We start from the raw sequence: 24,141 nt of genomic DNA, 5'->3' as shown, positions 1-24,141 counted from the left end.
AAAACTTTAGCTCTTTTAACCGGACCATTAAGCCCCTTTACATTCCAAGAAATAAACCTAACAGGGTGGCCTCCATCAGCTGCACTCATGTTAACCATATCAAAAGACACACAGGGCCTACAATCCAAAACAGTGTGAGGGTATAAGTTGCACACAATAACGCACAATAAAAAGAAAGTCTGATCAATCCGTAACACACAAAAGAATAAACTGCCATGGTAATCCCCCAAAACACTCCCCCCACCCCTTTACACAAACAAAAAAACCCAATTAACCCCCGAAGTCTAGATCTACCTCCCCAATTGAGGATGATCGCAGGCAGTACCCAACAAAAAACTTCCAAGGCGTCCCCCATACAACCCAATTTTCAATCTAATCTAGGGTGGCTCCCCTCCCTAAAATTTATCCTATCACTTATACTACCTTTAATATAACATATAGGCTAAAGATAACACAGGTCAAGCTAAGCATTAAAAACATAAAAAAACACACTGGGCAACTTAAACACCCGAGATATAAATCCCAAATATTTACATTTTGCTGGTTGAAAGTTTTTGTTAATCAGTTTCGGCAGCATAGCAGTTCGACTCGATCGCGTTCCACAAATTAAACTGGAAAAAATGAACAAAGAAGTGAATTGTGAAAATTAACAGTTTGCTTCGGCATGAGGCCCCTTCAATGCTGCACGAATAACCTAAAAAAAAAGTCATTGCTCTTCTCGTTCTTGTTCTCCCCAGCGTGAATGGTAAAACTCTTTGGCCGCCTCTGGTGTATCAAAATAATGCTTTTTACCTTCATGCATGACCCGGAGCTGGGCAGGATACAAGAGGCCGAACCTGACCCCTTTCCCGTAAAGCAGGGATTTCACCTCCTTGAAAGCTGCTCGTTTTTTACCCAGCTCCGCACTAAAATCTTCATAAAAAAGCACGCGGTGTCCGCGGAAATACAGCTCCTGCTTCCGTCTGTTGATGATGCGTTGCTTATCTTGAAAGGAGTGAAAGCAAACCAGGAACATTCTTGGTCTCGTTTGCTTGGCTCCAGAGACACCGGATGGTTTACGTCCGACTCGGTGAGCACGCGAAAGTACGAGAGGACTTGGGAAAAAATCTGCCCCCAGCACTTCGTCAAAAAACTCGGTCATAAATTTAACAGGGTCCGAACCTTCCAAATTTTCAGGAATGCCGACCACTCTCAAATTAGATCTCCGCGACCGATTTTCGAGGTCATCTAGCTTTCCCTTCAGAACTGCGTTTTCGCTCTGCAACGCTGCAATGGCGGCTTTGGCGCTCACCAGTCGGTCACTGTAATCATTCAGGCCGTCTTCAACCTCACGAATGCGTTCGTCGTGTGTCTCGTAAGCAGACATAATTTGTTCCATGGTAGCAGTCACTGGTGATAAAGCATCTTCAAGTTCCCTTTTTAGGGCAGAATGCACCGCTTGCGTCATGTCAGTAATAAGCACTAAACGAAGCCTCTCCAAGTCATCGGGTAGGGCAGGTCCGGGACCAGCTCCAGCAGCGTGCAACGGCGCCATTTCTGTAACATCAGTCTGCTTGCTCGAGGCTTCGCTATCTTTTTCCCCAGCTTTACTTCGAAGGTACATTCTACTTGCCATTTCAATGTCCAGCTATGTCCCGCGTTGTTCACAATGGTAAGTATCCAGTTATCTCGAGCATACGGCAAAGATAAACAGGTAGATTTTCAATAAAAATCGGGAGCCACACTCACACGCACCAACTCACTCCATACTCGACGCCGGAAGTCCCGTGCATTTTTTTTTAAAACAAACATTATCCCTGGAAGTGTGTAGTTTGAATTTACTGCCTCTTTCCGAAACCAGAAACCTCTGATGACTTACTAGCACTTAGTGTAATTTGATTTTCTCAAAGTGCGGTGAGTAGTCACACATAATAAGATCGGTGCTACACAGGTGTTACACTCTTGTAAAACCTACTTGGACAGATACACAGATAAGAAAGGCAGAGGGGTCTCCAAATGTGGTCGAATAGGACTAGCTTAGGTAGCAATCTTGTTTAGCATCGCTGAAGGGCCTACTTCCAAGCTAACCAAGATGGCCACTCTATGACCTACAGTTTGTGACAATACTGCTAGCATTTTATGCATCCATTTCTGGATGATGATACTCTTGTGAAGTGCCACAGGGCCATGTTAAAATTCCCACACAAATGCAGTTTGTCCAGAACATCTAAGAACCTTACAACCAACGAAGAAAAGATGTGCACTGAACATGTACAAAAGATGTACAGTGGAGCTAAGCAGGGCACACTGTTACGTACCCCGTAACTGCCAAAACCAGCAGAAATGGATCACTCAGTTGGAGTCTGGAGTACTAGAACTAAGAAAGTTTTATTAAAGAAACAAGCAACACAGTAATCGAAAGGATAATAAATGCAACAATTCAACAATGATAACCACACATGTGCACAGAATTAAGATAACAGCATCAATCAAGCTCTATCGTTGTCTAGGGGTAAATGACCAATTTCAAAATGACTCAAAGTTCATTTCAGTTTGTAGTTCAGTTCGCAGTAATCGTTGCCATGGCGATGGACAAGGTGGGGGAAGAGAGACATAGAATAGGAACAACTCATCATTCAGCACAGCTTCACTCACAGACCAGCGAGATGGCTCACAAACAGCATTTGGGCGGGTCCTTGGTGATGTCACCTGAGGTCACCGACTGTGACCCCTCCTCCAGATGCGGTCGATCCTCTGCAGTGAACCCGGCACCCAGGCAAGGGCGGACACACACCGGGTTCCCGCTGATCGTACCTTTCCACCCACTCGTGAGAAGCGTACCGCTTCCAGGGTCTCGTTACCTCGGGTGGCGTGTGTGTCTGTCTTAGCGAACCTGTCCCTTTTTATCCCCCTGCTGGGGTATCGCCTGTCCATCACTTCAAACAGTTCAGGGTTCAAAGGGGGGAGCCGCTCCAGACAGCTCTTCCTCCCACATCCCTTCATTACACATCTCCAGACGCTGCTCCATTGTTCCTTATCTCTCCTTCCCCTGAGGGCAGGTGGCAGACCAACTGCTGATGCCACTGATGCTAGCCCAGGCCAGCAAACATCTTAATTTTATGTGTATTCTCGTAACACTTCCCCCCTTTAAGGATTTTTACCGGGAGGTAAAAATTACAAACATGACTACATTATCTGATACATACACAATATACATCTTTAACAGTTATTTAGCTAATACAGAGAATTTGAAGCTGTCAACACCTTGACAGACAGTCATCACATTTTCTGTTCCTTTTACACGTGTTATTAATAATCCCTTAGACCAGGCTCCAACTCAGCAAACTTCATAGTGGCCAAAAACACTGATGAATTGCGACCAATGTAACCTCTCATTTGGTTTTGTCCCGGACCACAACAACAAGGGTCGTCCCATTCCGACTCAATTTTCTCTCGCAAGGGCTTAGTAGGAGGGGGACGGGTATTGACCGCAGAGTTATTGCAAAACTTCCTGCGGTACCCCACCATCTCCAAAAGCCTTCTGAGGGCCCTCTTGTCTGTCGGGGTTGGGAGGTCAGCGATAGCCTGCACTGTAGCTTGCATCACTGCCAGCTGCCCCTGTGTCACCACAATTCCCAGGTAAGTGACCTTCGTGTGGCCGAATTCATTTTTTTCAAGGTTCACTATCAAGCTGGCTTCAGACAGCCGTGTTAAATTGCCAATACACACCTCTGTGTTCATCAGCCCTTTAGTCACTGAATTACTCAAAAAATATGGGTGTTGTTTACTTGGCCGCCCTATTGTAACCACAATCACCCAACGTCCCAGTTCTTTGCATTTCCTCGGGACAATCAAACACATGGGTGCGAGTCGTTTAATTACTCCTTCGGGGATTAAAGGAGAGACCTTATCAGTAGATCTGGCCAAAACAATAGCCTTCTCCCATCTGACCGATCCCATCCTAATCTTTTCAAAATGGTTTTTTTCTCTTATCAAGGGGCCCCTAGCTTCATTGATTTCCACGCTAACACCGACTAGGTTTGTTAGCATATCAAAAGCCGGTGACCGTCTCAGTTCGCGTCGGTCATGATCAATAACATTTTTCCCCCTGGGCAGCCGGTAACTCTCTTTCATGATTCCACCAACTGTTTCCTCCAGCACCGCAAAATGTCCACCGGGGGGTACATCGTGGGCCATGTTAAAAACCTCATCCCCATAACTCTTTTGCACCACCCCCCACTCCTCATCTGCGGATACTGTCCTTGATTTCCCTTTCTTCCTTAGCACTTCCTCATCCGCACAATAGCCTACTAGTTCCCTTGTCAAGGCTGTGTCAGAGAGAGCGGTCTCGGCAAAAACCATCAGCCCCTCGTCTCGCTCCTGCGTCTGCACAAATTCTTTCCTGGCTACTGCTACGTCCGTCCCAGCTCCCTCACTACCTCTTATCTCACTACACCCTGTCTCATACAAGGTTGGCAGAAATGTTTCAGCCAAATTCACCATCGCGGGCGGGGCCTCCATGCTGGCAGGCTGACCCGTCAATCTCACGACTGGGAACACGATTCCTCCGGCGATGTCATTACCGAGCAAGACTTCCACGTCTTTCATCGGTATTTCGGACCTCACCCCGATCGTGACTAGTCCAGAGACCAGGTTGCTCTGTAAATGTATCTGGTGCAAAGGGACTGACTCTGTCCCTTCCCCAACACCTTTGACCTCTACCTCTCCAGTCTGGGTCTCTGAGCTAAACTCTAATACACTCTTCAGTATTAGTGACTGACACGCTCCCGTGTCTCTCCAGATCCGCACTGGAACTGGTTTTAACCTCTTTTTCACTGACACCAGTCCGGCCGAGATAAACCTCTCGCGCCCTTCCTGGACTTTTTCAGACCTGTCCTTCCCTAGCAGTTCGCTTAACAGCTCAATACAGCCATTCAAAATTTCCGCTTTTCCTTTCCCCGTCTCCTTTCTTGGGGCAAAGCACCTGGACGCAAAGTGTCCGACTTTCCCACAATTATAACAGACGACCCCAGGAGACTTCCTACCAGACTGCTCCCGGTCTACCTTATCCTTTTCACTAGTCCCCGGCTTACTTTCTGACTTTTCCAGTGGACTCTCCCCGCCGTCCTGACTACCCTTCTGGTAGCCTTTACTCGGGGCAACCTTCATTTTATGTGTCAACGCATACTCATCCGCTAACTTAGCAGTTACGGCTAACGTGGCTGCCTCTTTCTCATCGAGGTAGGGTCTCATACCCTCAGGGACACAACCTTTAAACTGCTCAATCAGAATCAGCTGCAGCAGTCTGTCATAATCCCCCTCTACCCCCTTCGAGGCGCACCAACGCTCACAATATGTTTGCATCTCGCGAGCAAACTCCAAATACGTGCGGTCCCACTGCTTCCTCGCATTCCGGAACCTCTGCCGGTATGCCTCCGGGACCAACTCATAAATCCTGAGGATGGCCTCCTTCACCACCTCATACTTCTGGGCATCTTCCGCGGATAAAGCGGAGTAAGCTTGTTGGGCCTTCCCTTTCAGTACACTCTGAAGTAAGACAACCCACTTATCCCTCGGCCATTCCTGACTTATAGCCACCTTTTCGAAGTGGAGAAAGTACCGATCCACATCGGTATCGTCAAATGGGGGAACCAGCCTAACCTCCTGGGTCGCCCGGAACCCTCCACCTTGGTTCGGCACGAGCCCCTGCTCGGCCCTTATCTTTAACTTCTCCAGCTCAAATTCCCTTTCCCTCTGTTTCTCCTCTCTCTCCAACTGTCTTTCTCTCTCTTGCCTTTCTACCTCTTTCTCTCTCTCCCGCCTTTCTAACTCTCTCTCTTTCTCCCGCCTTTCTAACTCTCTCTCTCTCTCCTGCCTTTCTAACTCTCTCTCTTTCTCCTGCCTTTCTAACTCTCTCTCTTTCTCCTGCCTTTCTAACTGCTTCTCTTCGTGTTCTAACTGCCGTACCCGGAACTCGTGCTCGAGTCTCAGTTTTTCAAGCTGTACCTGTACCGCGTCTCCAGCAGGTTTTTCAATAGACACCACCCCCAGCTCACCTTGGGGAAACACACCTTTAGATACATAGTGCTCTACAATAGCTCTGTGTATCTCCTCTCTCCTCATTGTCGACTTCACCTTAGCAAGATTCACCCGTTTGGCCACAGCTATCAATTCCGATTTCCTGGCATCCTCTAATGCCTCCAAGGTCGGCGCCTTTATAAATTCCTCAACCTCCATTTCTGCTGTTTGTCTTTTCTTTCTTTCGGGAATTTTAACCCAATCAATTTACTCCGTCCCAAATTTAGCGTTCAAAATCCCGGACGAGCCCCCACTTATGTTACGTACCCCGTAACTGGGTTGCCAAACCAGCAGAAATGGATCACTCAGTTGGAGTCTGGAGTACTAGAACTAAGAAAGTTTTATTAAAGAAACAAGCAACACAGTAATCGAAAGGATAATAAATGCAACAATTCAACAATGATAACCACACATGTGCACAGAATTAAGATAACAGCATCAATCAAGCTCTATCGTTGTCTAGGGGTAAATGACCAATTTCAAAATGACTCAAAGTTCATTTCAGTTTGTAGTTCAGTTCGCAGTAATCGTTGCCATGGCGATGGACAAGGTGGGGGAAGAGAGACATAGAATAGGAACAACTCATCATTCAGCACAGCTTCACTCACAGACCAGCGAGATGGCTCACAAACAGCATTTGGGCGGGTCCTTGGTGATGTCACCTGAGGTCACCGACTGTGACCCCTCCTCCAGATGCGGTCGATCCTCTGCAGTGAACCCGGCACCCAGGCAAGGGCGGACACACACCGGGTTCCCGCTGATCGTACCTTTCCACCCACTCATGAGAAGCGTACCGCTTCCAGGGTCTCGTTACCTTGGGTGGCGTGTGTGTCTGTCTTAGCGAACCTGTCCCTTTTTATCCCCCTGCTGGGGTATCGCCTGTCCATCACTTCAAACAGTTCAGGGTTCAAAGGGGGGAGCCGCTCCAGACAGCTCTTCCTCCCACATCCCTTCATTACACATCTCCAGACGCTGCTCCATTGTTCCTTATCTCTCCTTCCCCTGAGGGCAGGTGGCAGACCAACTGCTGATGCCACTGATGCTAGCCCAGGCCAGCAAACATCTTAATTTTATGTGTATTCTCGTAACAACAGTCATAGACAGATAATTCAATGCCACACAGCACAGCAGTTAAACTTTCACACCAGAGTGTCCTGCTTAGTAAATCATTCACTTTTATCTGATATTTGACTGAAATCTCGCACTGATCCAGTCCTTTACTCATCATTGCCAAGGGCCCACCCTTTGATCATCATAGCCCATCCCTGGAGGGACAATGCGTATCTCTCCCCCCTCCCACTTTGATCATCATAGCTCAAGGGAAATGTGAATCTGCACCCCCCCCCCCGCTTTGATCTGTGCACTCAGATGAGTGAGAGACCAGTGACCCCTGAAACATGAATGGGGGCTTTACCTCCCTGCAAATAGGAAAGTGCCGGCTATCTTCACAGTACTCTAATGATGTATTCAAGGAACACCCTCACCTCCCCAGAGGTACCTGTCAATATTTGCCAACTGACCACTTTCCCACAGGCTGGAATTTTTGTAGAGTTTTATTAAACCCAGCCTGATATTTGTTGGTTGGCTCATCTCGCGCTCTGGAGACTTTCAGTAACATTTACTCAACTGCAGCTTGCTGAGCCTCAAAGTCAAACATTTTCACTTCATACTTTCTGCTTTAAGGACAAGTAACCTCTGAAATGCAGAACAATCCTTGACCTTTTCATGCACACAACCGTCACCCCCTGCTCTAGGCTACCTGTGCATACCCATGGGTCTGAGTACATAATTTGGAACACCACCAATGGGCTCTCACAGGTGTGAGCATCACAAGAATTTAAAGGACAGAAGGCAAAGTCACTCTGAAGCCCCAGATAATGTTATTCCTCAGCCTGATCACTCAACAGATGGAGTGGGAAAGTAACTCAAGTTGATAATCTTTAATCACAATCCAATTCCCTGACCAAACAGATCCCAGATATAACCCTTAAAACTTGGTCAACATGGGAGCTTCACACACTCCCTCAGCCCCACCCCAAGCAAAGCCCCAGCTCTCACTATGATGGTAATGGGATGCAAGCCTATTCCGTCCCTCACTGAGCAGTAGGAGCTATTGGGAAACATTTGCATCAACTCAGACCAGTAGAGCTGAATGGATTGCGAATTCAACTGCAAGGGCCCAAAGAATCCCTCCAGGGCCTGCAATGGTGTTGAAGTTCACACACACACACACACACACACACACACACACACACACACACACACACACATCCACCAGGAAAAATGGTGAGACTTGCTTTGGGACTCTCCCAGTATTGCCACCAGGTAAGAAGAACCCTGGGAAGGATACTCATTGGGTTCAGTGACTTTCCAACTGAAGTAAAATATTAAACCAAATACTCAGAGAAGTCTTCTCATAACATCCCCTGATCCCTCAGCCCCCCCACACACACCCTCACCGTTGACCTCTCCTTACCCCTACACCTTCACCTCCTATCCTGGAGTTTCCAAAGTATTCACATTGGATTGATGAACCCCCTCCCTTCCCTTCATGCATCCAGCATTGCCAAAACCAGCTTGCATTTCTCTAACTGATGTAACACAGAGAAATCCCAGGTGTGAATGTGGATGAAGCTTGATCTGGTAAGGGTCAAACCAATAAACCAGTTATTCCATCTACCACATTTCCACCCTTTGAGTGTAACATGCATTGTACTGATGATCTCTCTGCACTAGAAAACAAAGCAGAAGACCAAGTTACAGCATCTCAAATGGGTGCAAGAGCAGCCCAGACAATCCTCCCATCCAAGTTGATCAACCAGAAACCACAGACCCATTCCCATGTGTGCAATGGACACTCAGGCATGTGCAATAATGCACAAAGATCACCCTTTAGAAATAATCCCCAGGGCCTCACTATTACTGCTCCAGGATAACTTCAGTCCTTCATTAACCTGCATCAGGTCTATTTAGAGGTCAGCACAGACAGAGAGCTACTTCACCAGCAGATCCTGACTACCCTGCTACCTATTCCTTGCTTTCAATCACTCACAATTAACGGCTTAGCTTTTAATTAATTATTTATTTGTTTGTTTCATTTATTTAGCAATACAGCACAGAGTATGCCCTTCAAGCTATATCATCTGAGCAACCCCAGAACCCTGATTTTACCCTAATCCAATCATGGGACAATTTACAATGACCAATTAACCTACCTAGTCTGTCTTTGGACTGTGGGAGGAAACTGGAGTACCAAGGGAAAGCCCACACTTTTCACGGGGAGAACCTAAAGAGACTCTTTACAGAATGGTGCCAGAATTGAACTCTGAAGTCCAAAACGCCTTGAGCTGTAATAGCCTCACACTAACTGCTACCCTGCTGTGGAGAAGTTCCAAGTAACATGAGGTATGTCATTGCTACCATTTTTATTATACTAGTTGCTATTAACAGTGGGCAAGTAAATGCAATTCTCAAATACACAATAGTAATAGTATGAGCCACTTAATTGCTAACTATTTATTCATTAAATTATTTTAACAACACAGCAACATTGGACCAGTTACTATAAAGTAACACACCTTTCATAGGCTGTATCAGTGATATGCAAAAAGTCATGCAGAGAACATTTCCATTAGAGGGAGAGTCTAAGATCCAAGGGCATAGCCTCAGAATAGAGGGACATCCCTTTAGTACAGAGATGAAGAGGAATTTCTTCAGCCAAAGGTTGGTGAATCTGTGGAATGCGTTAGCACAGATGGTTGTGGAGGCCAAGTTATTGGGTGTATTTAAGGCAGATTGACCGGTACTTGATTGGTAAAGCGTGTTACAGGGAGAAGACATGAAAATGGGGTTTGAAAAACATCAGCCTTAATTAAATAATGGGGTAGATTCATTGGGCTGAATATCCTCATTCTGCTCCTATGTCTTATTGCCTTATGTCCTATGGTGTATTAATTATATTAGGTGAGATATTTAAGCATGAAACATCCTGATCATACTGAGTCAGACATCGCAATCGAATACATCAACAATATACTATACATTAGTAATATGGGTCAGCTTTTATAGTACCCTACATTATTAATGTGTGATTACTGTAATATTATGCATGCTTTAAAACTATCAGAAATACTGGATCACTTACTGTAAAATAACTCCTTCCAAAGCACTAGCCGTGATGCCAGTTTACAGAGTGAGGACAAACCGAATCAGTTCAGGAGCCTGTGAGTAATGTTAGTCTACAGGAAGCAAAGACAGCCACTGGGCTTCTCTTTCAGTTCATCAGTGAATGATCGAGATTGGTACTGAGCTCCATCTCCGGTGTGACCTGTGCAGAGTTCCAGCCCACTGCGAGTCCAGCTCACTTGCGAACACATTACTGTTCCAGTTTTCACATGAGGTCACTGTTGTGAAACTTACTGACGTTCTGAATTCACATCACAACTGAGTTCTGATCTAGAGAACACTGTTGACAAATGGGCATGTGGCTTCATTGACCCCACAGACATAGTTTTCAAATAATCAGCAGCCCATGTGTGGTTCTATGTCACCATGACTCTTGCACATTATTGCCCATCTACACTGCACTTTCTCTGCAACTGTATCTCTGCATTCTGTTGTTGATTTTCAATTGATACCACCCCGATGTACTTGCGGTTTGAAATTATCTGCATGGATGGCATCCAAAACAAAGTTTCGAACCACATGTGACAATAATAAACATGTGACAAGATATCAAACTTACACGCTTTATCCAGACGCAGTCTATGTATAGACTGAGCAGAGACTACAGCCTACGTGAGCACAGGTCACATGTGGACAGTAACAGAAGTAATAAATACAGACAGCCAAGACGCTGAACCTGCTGTTGTCATATCATCCCTGCCTGTGTGTGCTTCCCCTATATGTACATTATTAATCAATACATATATCCTACATCGTCCTCTACAGAAGACACAGTGAATGACTCAGCAGGCATATACATACATTAACTAATGCCCCAGTTGTTACAGCAGTTGTATTGCACAGTACTGAGGAATTTGTGTAACTATTTATTTCTATTGCTGAGGATTTCTCTCAGAGCCATGGACAGAACTCCAGCAAAAGTCCTGACACAATCACCCATCGCTTTTACTTGCAATCTCATCCCATGCAGATGTTCAGCTGTTATCTGGTGTCACATCGTTTCTGTGACTTCCAAACATTGCATTGTGATCTCATTTAAAACCTCTGTGCATACTAGCTGTCATTTGTCAAAGAACTGAGCAAATAGAACTGTTCCTTAAAGACACAGGGGTCCAATTATTCCCACCCAGCTGTTGTGTGTGTTGTTCATGTGTGTGTGCGTGTTTGTGTGCATGCCTGTGTGTATGTGTGCGTGCATGATGCATGTATGCATGTCTGTGTGTGTGTGTGTGTGTGTGTGTGTGTGTGTGTGTGTGTGTGTGCGCGCGCGCGCATGCGCATCCCCATCCCCTATTGCAATGAAATTTGTTCCAATGAATGAAAAGCAGAGAGGAATATTTGAAAAAGAAGATCAGGACTATAAGGTGTAATAAAAACCTTGTATACAGTAAACATATCGTAAACACGAGGAAATCTGCAGATGCTGGAATTTCAAGCAACACACATAAAAGTTGCTGGTGAACACAGCAGGCCAGGCAGCATCTCTAGGAAGAGGTACAGTCGACATTTCAGGCCGAGACCCTTCGTCAGGACTAACTGAAAGAAGAACTAGTAAGAGATTTGAAAGTGGCAGGGGGAGGGGGAGATCCAAAATGATAGGAGAAGACAGGAGGGGAAGGGATGGAGCCAAGAGCTGGACAGTTGATTGGCAAAAGGGATATGAGAGGATCATGGGACAGGAGGCCTAGGGAGAAAGAAAAGGCGGAGGGGGAGAAATCCAGAGGATGGGCAAGGGGTATAGTGATAGGGACAGAGGGAGAAAAAGGAGAGAGAGAGAGAGAGAAAGAATGTGTGTATATAAATAAAAAAATAACAGATGGGGTACGAAGGGGAGGTAGGGCATTAGCGGAAGTTTGAGAAGTCAATGTTCATGCCATCAGGTTGGAGGCTACCCAGATGTTGTTGCTACCAGATAAGGTGTTGTTCCTCCAACCTGAGTGTGGCTTCACCTTGACAGTGGAGGAGGCCGTGGACAAACATATCAGAATGCGAATGGGACGTGGAATTGAAATTTGTGGCCACTGGGAGATCCTGCTTTCTCTGGCGGACAGAGCGTAGGTGTTCAGCAAAATGATCTCCCAGTCTGTGTCGGGTCTCGCCAATATATAGAAGGCCACATCGGGAGCACCGAATGCATTATATCACCCCAGCCGACTCACAGGTGAAGTGTCGCCTCACCTGGAAGGACTGTCTGGGGCCCTGAATGGTAGTGAGGGAGGAAGTGTAACGGCATGTGTAGCACTTGTTCCGTTTACAAGGATAAGTGCCAGGAGGGAGATCAGTGGGGAGGGGTGGGGGGGAACGAACAGACAAGGGAGTTGCGTAGGGAGTAATCCCTGCGGAAAGCTGGGGGGGGGAAGGAAAGATGTGCTCAGTGGTGGGATCCCGTTGGAGGTGGCAGAAGTTACGGAGAATTATATGTTGGACCCGGAGGCTGGTGGGGTGGCGGGAGGATGGAGTGAGAGCAGATGTGCGTGAAACAGGGGAGGTGCGTTTGAGAGCAGAGTTGATGGTGGAGGAAGGGAAGCCCCTTTCTTTAAAAAAGGAGGATATCTCCTTCATCCTGGAATGAAAAGCCTCATCCTGAGAGCAGATGCGGTGGAGACGGAGGAATTGCGAGAAGGGGATGGCATTTTTGAAAGAGACAGGGTGAGAAGAGGAATAGTCCAGATAGCTGTGAGAGTCAGTAGGCTTATAGTAGACATCAGTAGATAAGCTGACTCCAGAGATAGAGACAGAAAGATCTAGAAAGGGGAGGGATGTGTCGGAAATTGACCAGGTAAACTTGAGGGCAGGGTGAAAGATGGAGGCAAGGTTAATGAAGTCAATGAGCTCAGCATACATGCAGGAAGCAGCACCAATGCAGTCGTTGATGTAGCAAAAGAAAAGTGGGGGACAGATACCAGAATAGGTTTGGAACATAGATTGTTCCACAAAGCCAACAAAAAGGCAGGCATAGCTGGGACCCATATGGGTGCCCATGGCTACACCTTTAGTTTGGAGGAAGTGGGAGGAGTGAAAAGAGAAATTATTAAGAGTAAGGACTAATTTCGCTAGACGGAGCAAAGTAGTGGTAGAGGGGAACTGGTTAGGTCTGGATTCCAAAAAGAAGTGGAGAGCTTTGAAACCTTCCTGATGGGGGATGGAAGTATATAGGGACTGGACATCCATAGTGAAAATAAAGCGGTGGGGACCAGGGAACTTAAAATCATCAAAAAGTTTCAGGGCGTGAGAAGTGTCAAAACATATGGTCGCAGGTTTTCACAAAAGTAGACTTTATTTTCTTAATGATAAAATAGAATGCTGTCTGATCTGATGATTTACTTCAAGTCTTTATAGAGATGAGGTGCATTAGGTGCAATCAAATTCTCAGAGAGGAGTTTGGGGTGGCAAGGGCAGTTAAGGTAGTGGATGGAAGAAAAGAGGAAAACTCACAGTTGAGTGAAGAGAAAACTAAAAAGTAAAGTGGGATAGAGAAAGGGAAACAATGAAATGAAAGGAGGTAAAGAAAGATTGAGGCATAAATACAGAAGTAAGGTTAGAAATAATAGAGGTATGTGAAAGGGGGTGGGTAGGTAAAGAGGAAAGCAAAGAATGAGAGTGGAAGACTCTGAAGTTGTGTTTGATTCTAATTTACCTTAATGCTGCATCCAAACACAGATTAGGGGAAAGGTAAATGATGGGAAGGTATTATAGACACATATTTCTCATCCTCAGAGCAACACGCTGACCAATTTCTCACCCAGAAAGCCCCCTTCCTCCACCCAAACCCACTCCTGGCAAACCATCTGAAATCCACGTCAGTGATCTCTGACTTCATTGCAAGAGATTGAGCTAATTGTGCAGGGAGGGAGATGCCACCTCTGCTGCCTAACTCATCCCCTGCAATTAACTCACTTGCAATAGCTCTCCACCAGCCCACTACAGGGAGAGGATAAAGTCACCTAATATGTAGCACATTCCATTCTCCATCTACATTTTAGGTGACCTTGCTTTAAATTCAGAGACTTGAACCAACAATCTAACATACTAGTGCCATATTGAGGGAGCTTTGCTTTGACAAATGAGGCATCTTTCAGATGAGACATGAAAATACAATCCTGTCTGCAGATTTCCTCGTGTTTGCATCTTCAGTATGGCATTGTTTTAAACAAGGGGAGAAGTGTTGCCAGTACATTTCCCTCTATCCACCTTGTCGTAATAGATAGTTGTGATCGCCTTGCTTCTCGTGGGAAAACCCTGTGCATAGTTCAGATGTTAATAGGTTCCCTACACTCCCATAATAAACACAAATAAAAAAGCCTTCCATTTGTTGTAAAATTTTCTGGGACATCCTAAGATCATGGGAGGCATTCTACTAATTCAGGTTCTTTCATTTCCTTGTTCTAGAAATTCATAGAAAATTAAAAACAGCTTAAACCTCAACATATACATACAGGTGTCCCCCACTTCTCGAACGTTCGCTTTACGAAACCTCACTGTTACGAAAGACCTACATTACTACCCTGTTTTCGCTAACAGAAGGTGTTTTCACTGTTACGAAAAAAATCAGCACGCGATAAAAGGCAGCCACTCTCCCCCGGATTCGGAACGGCATTGCTTTAACACGTGCCTGTGAGCAGCCGCTTGCAAGATGAGTTCTGAGGTATTGGAAAAACCTGAAAGAGCTCGTAAGGGTGTTAAACTTAGAGTAAAACTAGACATAATTAAGCGTTTTGATCGTGGTGAATGAAGTAAGGACAACATGAGTCTGGCTTGTGGAAGTTGACGAAGATGATGTTGAAGAGGTTTTGGCATCCCATGACCAAGCACTGATAGATGAAGAGCTGATGCAATTGGAAGAGGAAAGGATAACAATCTAAACTGATTGCAGTAACGAAATGAACGTGAAACAACTGCGTGAGATTTTCACTGCAATGATAAAGTACAACTTTAATTTTGAAAGGGTATGTAGGTTTAGGACATATTTGCAGGATGGTTTGAGTGCTTACAAAGAACTGTATGATAGAAAAATGCGCTAAGCTCAGCAAGCCTTCCACATCAGCCACAGCAGACAACAAACCTCGACCTTTGACATTGAGGCGGGCACTCACAGGAGAAGATGAGCCGCCTGCTCTAATGGAAACAGACAACGATGAGATGACACCCTGGCGTCCCACCATCCCAACACCCAGGCCGTGGACAGATACCGATTCGCGGAGAATGCAGCTGTAGCTGGGACGCACCCAGCACATCTTTAAGAAAAAAGCCCAAATTATCAAGCTAATTAATTAGGTGCTGCTCGACACGTAAATGTCGGCCCAGGTCAGAGGCAATGCAATCGGCAATCGGCACTGATCTGGGTCAACAATTACGTGCCAGGCAGCACCTAATTAATTAGCATGTTTATTTCGGCTTTTTTCTTAAAGATGTGCTGTGCGCCTCCCGGTCACCGCTGCATGCTTCGCCGCAATGTATCAGTCAGCGGCCTGGAGGGTGGGGGCCACTGCACCACCCCAGCCTGCGACGACTCAGTCTAACACACCATCATCAGTGTGCTCTGCGCTGTCTTCCCAATTCCAGTAAGTGATACTACACTGTGCATATATTATTTCTACTTTATATCGGCTGTGTATTTTTATGTGTTATTTGGTATGATTTGGCATCTTCATAGCTTAAAGGTTACTGGAAAGAGTGTTTTTGCCGAGAGCGCTTGCGTGAGATTTTCTGCCAAGAGCGCTTGCGTGAGATTTTCGCTTCGGAGAACAGTGCCGGCAATGATTGTGGAAAAGTATTTCTACTTTATATAGGCTGTGTATTTATCATATCATTCCTGCTTTTACTATATGTTACTGTTATTTTAGGTTTTATGTGTTATTTGGCATGATTTGGTAGGTTATTTTTGGGTCTGCAAACGCTCACAAAATTTTCCCATATAAATAAATGGTAATTGTTTCCTCGCTTTACGACATTTCGGCTTACGAACCATTTCATAGGAACACTCTACCTTCGGATGGCGGGGGAAACCTGTACACAACATGTTCAAAGAATAGTAATCATAGTGATACATATGCAGAAAAAAAGGTGACATGCTTTATCAGTGCATGAATACAATAAGCAGATGCAGACAGGCATAGCAACCATTTTTTATTTTGTGAACGGTAGGATTCCACAAAAGCAGCCATTGACAGGAATGGGTAGTTAATGCATTTTTGCTGGAGCAGGTGTGTGAGTGTTGGCTGGAAGATCTATCCCACCCTAGCAGGAGGACAGGGGCTTAATAACCATATAACCATATAACAATTACAGCACGGAAGCAGGCCATCTCGGCCCTTCTAGTCTGTGCTGAACTCTTACTCTCACCTAATCCCACCGACCTGCACTCGGTCCATAACCTTCCATACCCTTCCTGTCCATATATCTATCCAATTTAACTTTAAACAACAACATCGAACCTGCCTCAATAACTTCTGCTGGAAGCTCCTTCCACACAGCCACCACTCTGAGTAAAGAAGTTCCCTCTCATGTTACCACTAAACGTTTGTCCTTTAACTCTCAACCCATGTCCTCTTGTTTGAATCTCCCCCACTCTCAATGGAAAAAGCCTATCCACATCAACTCTATCAATCACCCTCATAATTTTAAATACTTCTATCAAGTCCCCTCTCAACTTTCTACACTCCAAAGAATAAAGACCTAACTTGTTCAATCTTCCTCTGTAACTTAGGAGATGAAACCCAGGCAACATTTTAGTAAACCTCCTCTGTACTCTCTCAATTTTATTGACATCTTTCCTATAATTTGGTGACCAGAACAATGCTCTGATTAATAAAGGCCAGCAAACCAAAAGCTTTCTTCACCATCCTATCCACATGAGATTCCACCTTCAGGGAACTATGCACCATTATTCCTAGATCCCTCTGTTCTACAGCATTCTTCAATGCCCTACCATTTACCATGTATGTCCTATTTTGATTAGCCCTCCCAAAATGTAGCACCTCACATTTTTCAGCATTAAACTCCATCTACCATCTTTCAGCCCACTCTTCTAACTGGCCTAAATCTCTCTGCAAGCTTTGAAAACCTACTTCATTATCCACAACGCCAGCTACCTTAGTATCATCTGCATACTTACTAATCCAATTTACCACCCCATCATCCAGATCATTAATATATATGACAAACAACATTAAACCCAGTACAGATCCCTGAGGCACACCGCTACACACTGTCCTCCAATGTGACACACAGTTATTCACCACTACTCTCTGGCGCCTCCCATCCAGCCACTGCTGAATACATTTTACTACTTCGATATTAATTCCTAGCAATTGAACCTTCCTAACTAGCCTTCCGTGTGGAACCTTGTCAAAGGCCTTACTGAAGTCCATATAGACAACATCCACCGCTTTACCCTCATCAACTTTCCTAGTAACCTCATCAAAACATTCAATATTATTTGTCAAAGAAGACCTTCCACGCACAAATCTATGTTGACTGTTCCTAATCAGACCCTGTCCATCCAGATAATTATATATACCATCTCTAAGAATACTTTCCATCAATTTACCCACTACTGACGTCAAACTCACAGGCTGATAATTGCTAGGTTTACTCTTAGAACCCTTTTTAAACAATGGAACCACATGATAAATACGCCAATCCTCCAGCACTATCCCTGTTTCTGATGACATCTGAAATATTTCTGTCAGAGCCCCTGCTATTTCCACATTAACTTCCCTCAAGGTCCTAGGGAATATCTTGTCCGGACCCGGAGACTTATCCACTTTTATATTCCTTAAAAGCGTCAGTACTTCCTCTTCTTTAATCGTCATACTTTCCATAACTACCCTTCTTGTTTCCTTTACCTTACACAATTCAATATCCTTCTCTTTAGTGAATACCGAAGAAAAGAAATTGTTCAAAATCTCCCCTATCTCTTTTGGCTCCGCACATAGCCATCCACTCTGATTCTCTAAGGGACCAATTTTATCCCTCACTATCCTTTTGCTATTAATATAACTGTAGAAACCCTTTAGATTTATTTTCACCTTACTTGCTAAAGCAGCCTCATATCCTCTTTTAGTTTTTCTAATTTCTGTCTTAAGATTCTTTTTACATTCTTTATATTCCTCGAGCACCTTATTAACTCCAAGCTGCCTATATTTATTGTAAATCCCTCTCTTTTTCTGAACAAGTTTCCTATATCCCTTGAAAACCATGGCTCTCTCAAACTTTTAACCTTTCCTTTCAACCTAACAGGAACATAAAGATCCTGTACCCTCAAAATTTCACCTTTAAATGACCTCCATTTCTCTGTTACATCTTTCCCGTAAAACAAATTGTCCCAATCCACTCCTTCTAAATCCTTTCACATCTCCTCAAAGTTAGCCTTTCTCCAATCAAAAATCTCAACCCTGGGTCCAGTCCTATCCTTCTCCATAATTATATTGAAACTAATGGTATTGTGATCACTGGACCCGAAGTGCTCCCCAACACATACCTCCGTCACCTGCCCTATCTCATTCCCTAACAGGAGATCCAACATCGCCCCTTCTCTCGTTGGTACCTCTATGTATTGCTGCAAAAAACTATCTTGCATACATTTGACAAACTCCAAACCATCCAACCCTTTTACAGAATGGGCTTCCCAGTCTATGTGTGGAAAATTAAAATCTCCCACAATCACAACTTTGTGCTTACTACAAATACCTGTTATATCCTTACAAATTTGCTCCTCCAGTTCTCAGTCCCCATTAGGTGGTCTATAAAACACCCCTATAAGCGTCACTACACCTTTCCTATTCCTCAATTCCACCCAAATAGCCTCCCTGGATGAGTCCACTAATCTATCTTGCCAGAGGACCGCTGTTATATTTTCTCTGACAAGCAATGCAACACCTCCCCCTCTTGCCCCTCCTATTCTATCCCAGGTTTAGCTTTTAAACTTGAGCTGATATGAACTAGAGCCAGGGTGCTTTCAAACTGTAAAGTTAGATAGGACTACATGACAAGAAGCCATAGAAAGGTCAAAGTACATTTATTTTAAATGGCAGACACATTAGAATTTGAATGGTTGGCTCGAATCAATGCAGCAGGTAAATAAGTGCAAATGGCGTGAAGCCTAGGAAGAGCTGTAGTTTCACAGGTCTTTGGGTCAGAGTGCCTCTTCATTTTATTGCACAGCAGCCAGCATTGACAAGCAATCAAATTGGTATCACTCCTTTCCTTCTCAGTTCTCCCATCCTACCTGCCCACACCCTCTTCCTCCTTGGCACTGAGTTCACATTTACCCAGGCACCAGCAAGCCACCAAGCACTTGTCCTTCCTGCCTGCCTGTCAGCTATTCAACCACGGCTCAATATGGTTCACTGTCTGTTTTGTAGAGGAGGGGGTGAGGATGAACATATGTGGTGGTAGAGTAGGCCATTCTGCCCCTCAGGTGCAGAACTGGCTGATTTTTAATGAGGGGTAATGCTAGAATGCAAAAAGCTGCAAAACTCAGCCCAGCCTTCTCCAACTCCACCACTGATGGTGTGTTTGCTGTCTCGAATTTGACAGTTAAATTCTTCCGGGAGGTTACATCTCAAACCTCCAGCAGTAATGTTAATTGTACAAACCACTGAGCATTATCAGACAACACACACCAAAGTTGCTGGCTCGTTCACCAGCAACTTTGATGTGTGTTGCTTGAATTTCCAGCATCTGCAAAATTCCTCGTGTTAGCATTATCAGACATTCATTTTATTTGATACAATTTATCTAATAATCCAGCACTATTAAATCTACCGCAATGATGGGCCGTTTGGTCTGTTACATAACGATAATAATTCTGCACTATTTACTTTTGTAATTTCTAGATATTTATGTCTTTATATTGTACTGCTGCTGCAAAATAAATTTCACATTATAACAATGAATCTGATTCTGATTCTGATTTCCAACAAGGAAAACAAACCAGCCACTATACAGCTAGGACAGTTAAATTGAATTTACTCACCACTCTTCACAGATGCTGCCTGACCCACTGAGTGTTTTTTGCTTCTTCTGTTGTTTACTTGGAAAGCAGAAAAACTGCATCTTGGTCTGCCAAATAAATGAGTTAAGAATCCCAAAACCTCCATGTGATAAATGTAAATAATTCAGATATAACAAATCAGACCCTCTGATTAGAAAGCAGGCCCAAGGAGCTCTTACAGAAAACAGTGAGGCCAGTTTTGTGTTGCCTACATTTTCCGCTTTGAGCTGCTGTTATTAAAGAGCACCCTGAGGTGTAAGCAGAGACAGGTATAGATATCATGAGAAGCAAACTTTAAGTTGTTAGTTATTTGGTTACTTGGAAATACAGAGTCAAAACTAGGTAAGTGGATAACATTTTACAGAAATTGGAAGCATACTAATTAGCAGGGGTCCCCAACCTTTTTTGCACTGCGGACCGGCTGACCCGGGGGGTGGGGGGCGGGTTACGGTTGCCAACGGACAAGAATAGCAGTCACATACGTTGTGTTTACCCAGAAAAGACTACAATGACCATGAAGCCTTGCGCGGGCACCAGCGTGCATGCGTGATTTGCACATGCCTGCACGTGCAGATTTTCTTTCCGCAAATCGTTTTTGGCGATTCTGTTCGGGGGCGGGGGAACAGTGTTAATCATGACCGGAATATAGGTGATAAGTGGCTAATACACAATTTCATTTCTAAAAAGGTTTATCTAACGAATTTAATATTAAACACACCATATTTTCCTCGCATGAATATAGCAATACCGGGAGGACAGAGGAGCTTGAAGTAAGTGTTGATCGAACTTCCAGTAGAAGTGGTAGAGGTAGGTTCGATATTATCATTTAAAGTTAAATTGGACAGCTATATGGACAGGAAAGGAATGGAGGGTTATGGGCTGAGTTCAGGTCGGTGGGACGAGGTGAGAGTAGCGTTCAGCATGGACTAGAAAGGGAGAGATCGCCTATTTCCGTGCTGTAATTGTCATATGGTTATAGAATTCACTTATAATCAATAGCATCATAACATTTTAAGTAATGTTTGGATATTAAGCACACAGCGCATATTTTCCTTGTATGAACATATAAAATCATTGCAATGCACCAATATCGCTGAATCAGTGGGAGCCCTGGGCTGAATACTTCGTTTTCCTGCAACAAGACGGTCCTATCGAGGGGTGATGGGAGACACTGATACTCGAATGGGTTCCTTATGTCCAGTCTATTCCGCAATTTAGTTTTCGTTGCATTCATTGCAGAGATATGTTGGAAATGGAAGCAACGTTTTCAGTGTTTCTGTGGCTATCTCAGGATATTTAGCCTTGACTTTGATCCGGAATGCCAGCAGAGATGTTATGATAAACATACTTTTCAGCCCGCCATCATTTCAAGGCTGGAGGAGTTGATCTCCTTCCCGTGCTGACATGGATGACACGCAAGTAATGACCTCGCGTGCGAATGGCTCAACAGTGGGCGTGACAGGGCCCAGTGGTTGGGGACCGCTGCTAATTAGGATGGGCAGCAGGCCTCTCTGTCCCACCAGCCTGCTTTATTATTTAACTTGTTTGCAACATTTATTCTGTATTCCCAGCTACTCTCTGGCAGCCTTTCACTCCTCTATATATCAAGTATCTGAATATCTCTGCCTTAAGAATATTCAGAATGCCCTTGAGGAGAAGATTCCCAAAGATAACACACTGAAAGAAATACAAATCTCCTAATTTCTTAAATGGGCGATTTTTAAAAAGTATATAAACAGTGACCCCTAGTTTTAGATTCTCTTGCAAGAGGAAACATTCCATCTGCAAACATCCCATCACAACAACATGTACCAAGTCCACTATGTCTGGGCAATTATACAGAATAAAGCACAAGTATAAATGATTCAACACACTAGCATTGCATAGATGTCAGAAACTACTTGATAGCGTTCGCTCTCCACGTCATTTCATATTCCATCACGAGTATACACTCTGCATACACAGTCACTACATATACAGATGGTAACAACATACTATGTGTAAATATGACAGTATAGCCGGCATACTTTTCTATGAAACACTTCAAAGGGCAACTTTCTTCGCCAACACTTGTCTGGCAACATCTCTATCTTTTTTTTAATTCTCAGTCCCTGAACTAAAATCCATATATCCTTAAAGAGCAACCCTACCACAGAATGTTCCTAATCAAACTCCAGAGCAAACCCATCTTTCGAAAGTCAGTACGCCCTCGTTATTATTTCAGAACAATAATATCAATGGGAGGGAACGCGCACTTTTCTACTTAACCCTCTCCTTACCGAGAACTGATAAGCCCCAGAAAACCCTTTGAACAACACGGCCCACAGCAGACGCTCATGAACGTTAAAGCATGTCTAAATTACGAAGTTTATATAAGAATTGGTTTCAGGTAGGGTGTTAATGTAAAGTTGGCTTTAGAATAAAATAACAAAAGGCAAGAAGCAGCATCTGTAAGGACGTCCTCTACTTGTCAACAAACTCTTCCCCTAAAAAGCCAGTTGAAGTTTCTTTTCCAAATACTCCGGCAGTACCGAGATCACCCCACCTCGAGCCAGCTAAACTGACCGATTGTGCACCTCTCACTCCCCTAGCTCCCTCCACAACCATCAAGCACACAAACAGACCCAGCAGACAGCAGGCGTGGCGAAAGCATAAACAGTTTTCCCTGACCTGTTTTCTCTTTGATCTCACACAGCACGTTGAAGAGCGCCGGCTTCATTCTGTGGCAATTCAACGCGTGTTTCCTGCAATGTAAATCGTCAGTGATCAGATTGTCAGTTTGCCGCACGTTTAAACTGGAGTTTGTTGGAAGAAGTGGGGGCAGTTATTCTACCCCTTCTCCCTCTCTCTCTTACACACACACACACACACACACACACACACACACACACACACATATGCAAACTCACCGCGCCTGTGCTTCGTCCAAGCTCTGGTCCGTGATGGTCATTATTTGTTGTAAGATGTCTCCAATGTCCTGCTTCCTGCCCTCCGCCTCTCCCCCGGTCTCTTGAAGGTGCTGGGGCAGCCCTGAGATACTGACCCCGGCGAGGGGGTGTCGCAGACGGGACTGATCTTCCATCTTCATTCACAGCCTTTACGCTGCCTTTCTCTCTGACCGCCGAGATACAAAAGGCTCTCTCGGACACAACCGAGACCACCAGTCGGCTAGAGCCAAGACGGAAAAATCAGCCAGCTCTCTCCTCCTCCCCCACCCTTCCGCCTTTCCCCCTTTAACCTCTGCAGAAAGCCACACCAGTTGGGGTAACAGTGCAGGAGAAAGCCCCCGATTTCCGCTCTACCTTTGCCCACACTCTCCCAGACTTCCTTGTCTCTTTTTCTGCCTCGCTCTCTTATTCTGCAGTGCAAGCCCAGGAAGATGCTTCCTTTAGCAGTTACTATTGATTCCTGTGTAATTAAAGATCTTTTTTTCTCTTTTTCTGTTTTTTTTTGTAGCTGAAGGTGCCACGCTTCTGATCCTGGCTGCAGAGAGAGAGATAAAAAGCGAGGTTTCAACAGTTAGACACAAGTAGATGCCTGTCTGGGGCTTACAGAGCTGTGCTGGTGTGACTTGGAGTGCTCGCCTTCTCTCTGCCAGCCCTCTCCTGGCTCCAGCTGCCCGCGTTAGGGCTTTGCTTTGTGTTTTTTTTTGGTGCTCTTGGAAACTGTCAGCAGCCCGAGCTCCTCCTACTCCCCGCCCCTTGATTGACAGCCCGGGAGGATCAGGCCACGCCCACTCAGCTGCGCTATGACGACAGGAGAAAAAAAGAAAAAAATCCAGACGATGATGTCATATAGCATCATTTCAAAATGAATGAGTCGTTCCCAAGTTTACATTCATTAATGCGGGGGGGGGGTGGGGAGATGCACAATTTGGATGCATCACAGCTTGGTATGTCAAC

At 44.8% G+C, this 24,141-nt stretch overlaps 1 protein-coding gene across 4 annotated transcripts in view; it reads right to left on the bottom strand.

Annotated features, from left to right (window-relative positions):
* The window catches only part of LOC134355119 (pre-B-cell leukemia transcription factor 1-like), a 537,574-nt gene extending 513,745 nt beyond the window's left edge, over positions 1-23,829 (bottom strand). For all 4 annotated transcript variants that reach the window (XM_063064869.1, XM_063064872.1, XM_063064870.1 and 1 more), the window contains exons 1-2: positions 23,149-23,829; positions 22,910-22,983 (exon numbers count right to left, since the gene is read on the bottom strand). In XM_063064869.1, coding sequence (XP_062920939.1) covers positions 22,910-22,983; positions 23,149-23,327 — 253 coding nt within the window. In that variant the 5' untranslated portion in view covers positions 23,328-23,829. The remainder of the gene's footprint in view (positions 1-22,909; positions 22,984-23,148) is intronic.
* Positions 23,830-24,141: the final 312 nt, after the last annotated feature.

This window comes from Mobula hypostoma, chromosome 12, assembly GCF_963921235.1.
Source record: "Mobula hypostoma chromosome 12, sMobHyp1.1, whole genome shotgun sequence".
Classification (NCBI taxonomy): domain Eukaryota; kingdom Metazoa; phylum Chordata; class Chondrichthyes; order Myliobatiformes; family Myliobatidae; genus Mobula; species Mobula hypostoma.
This window is presented reverse-complemented; position numbering and strand designations above follow the sequence as displayed.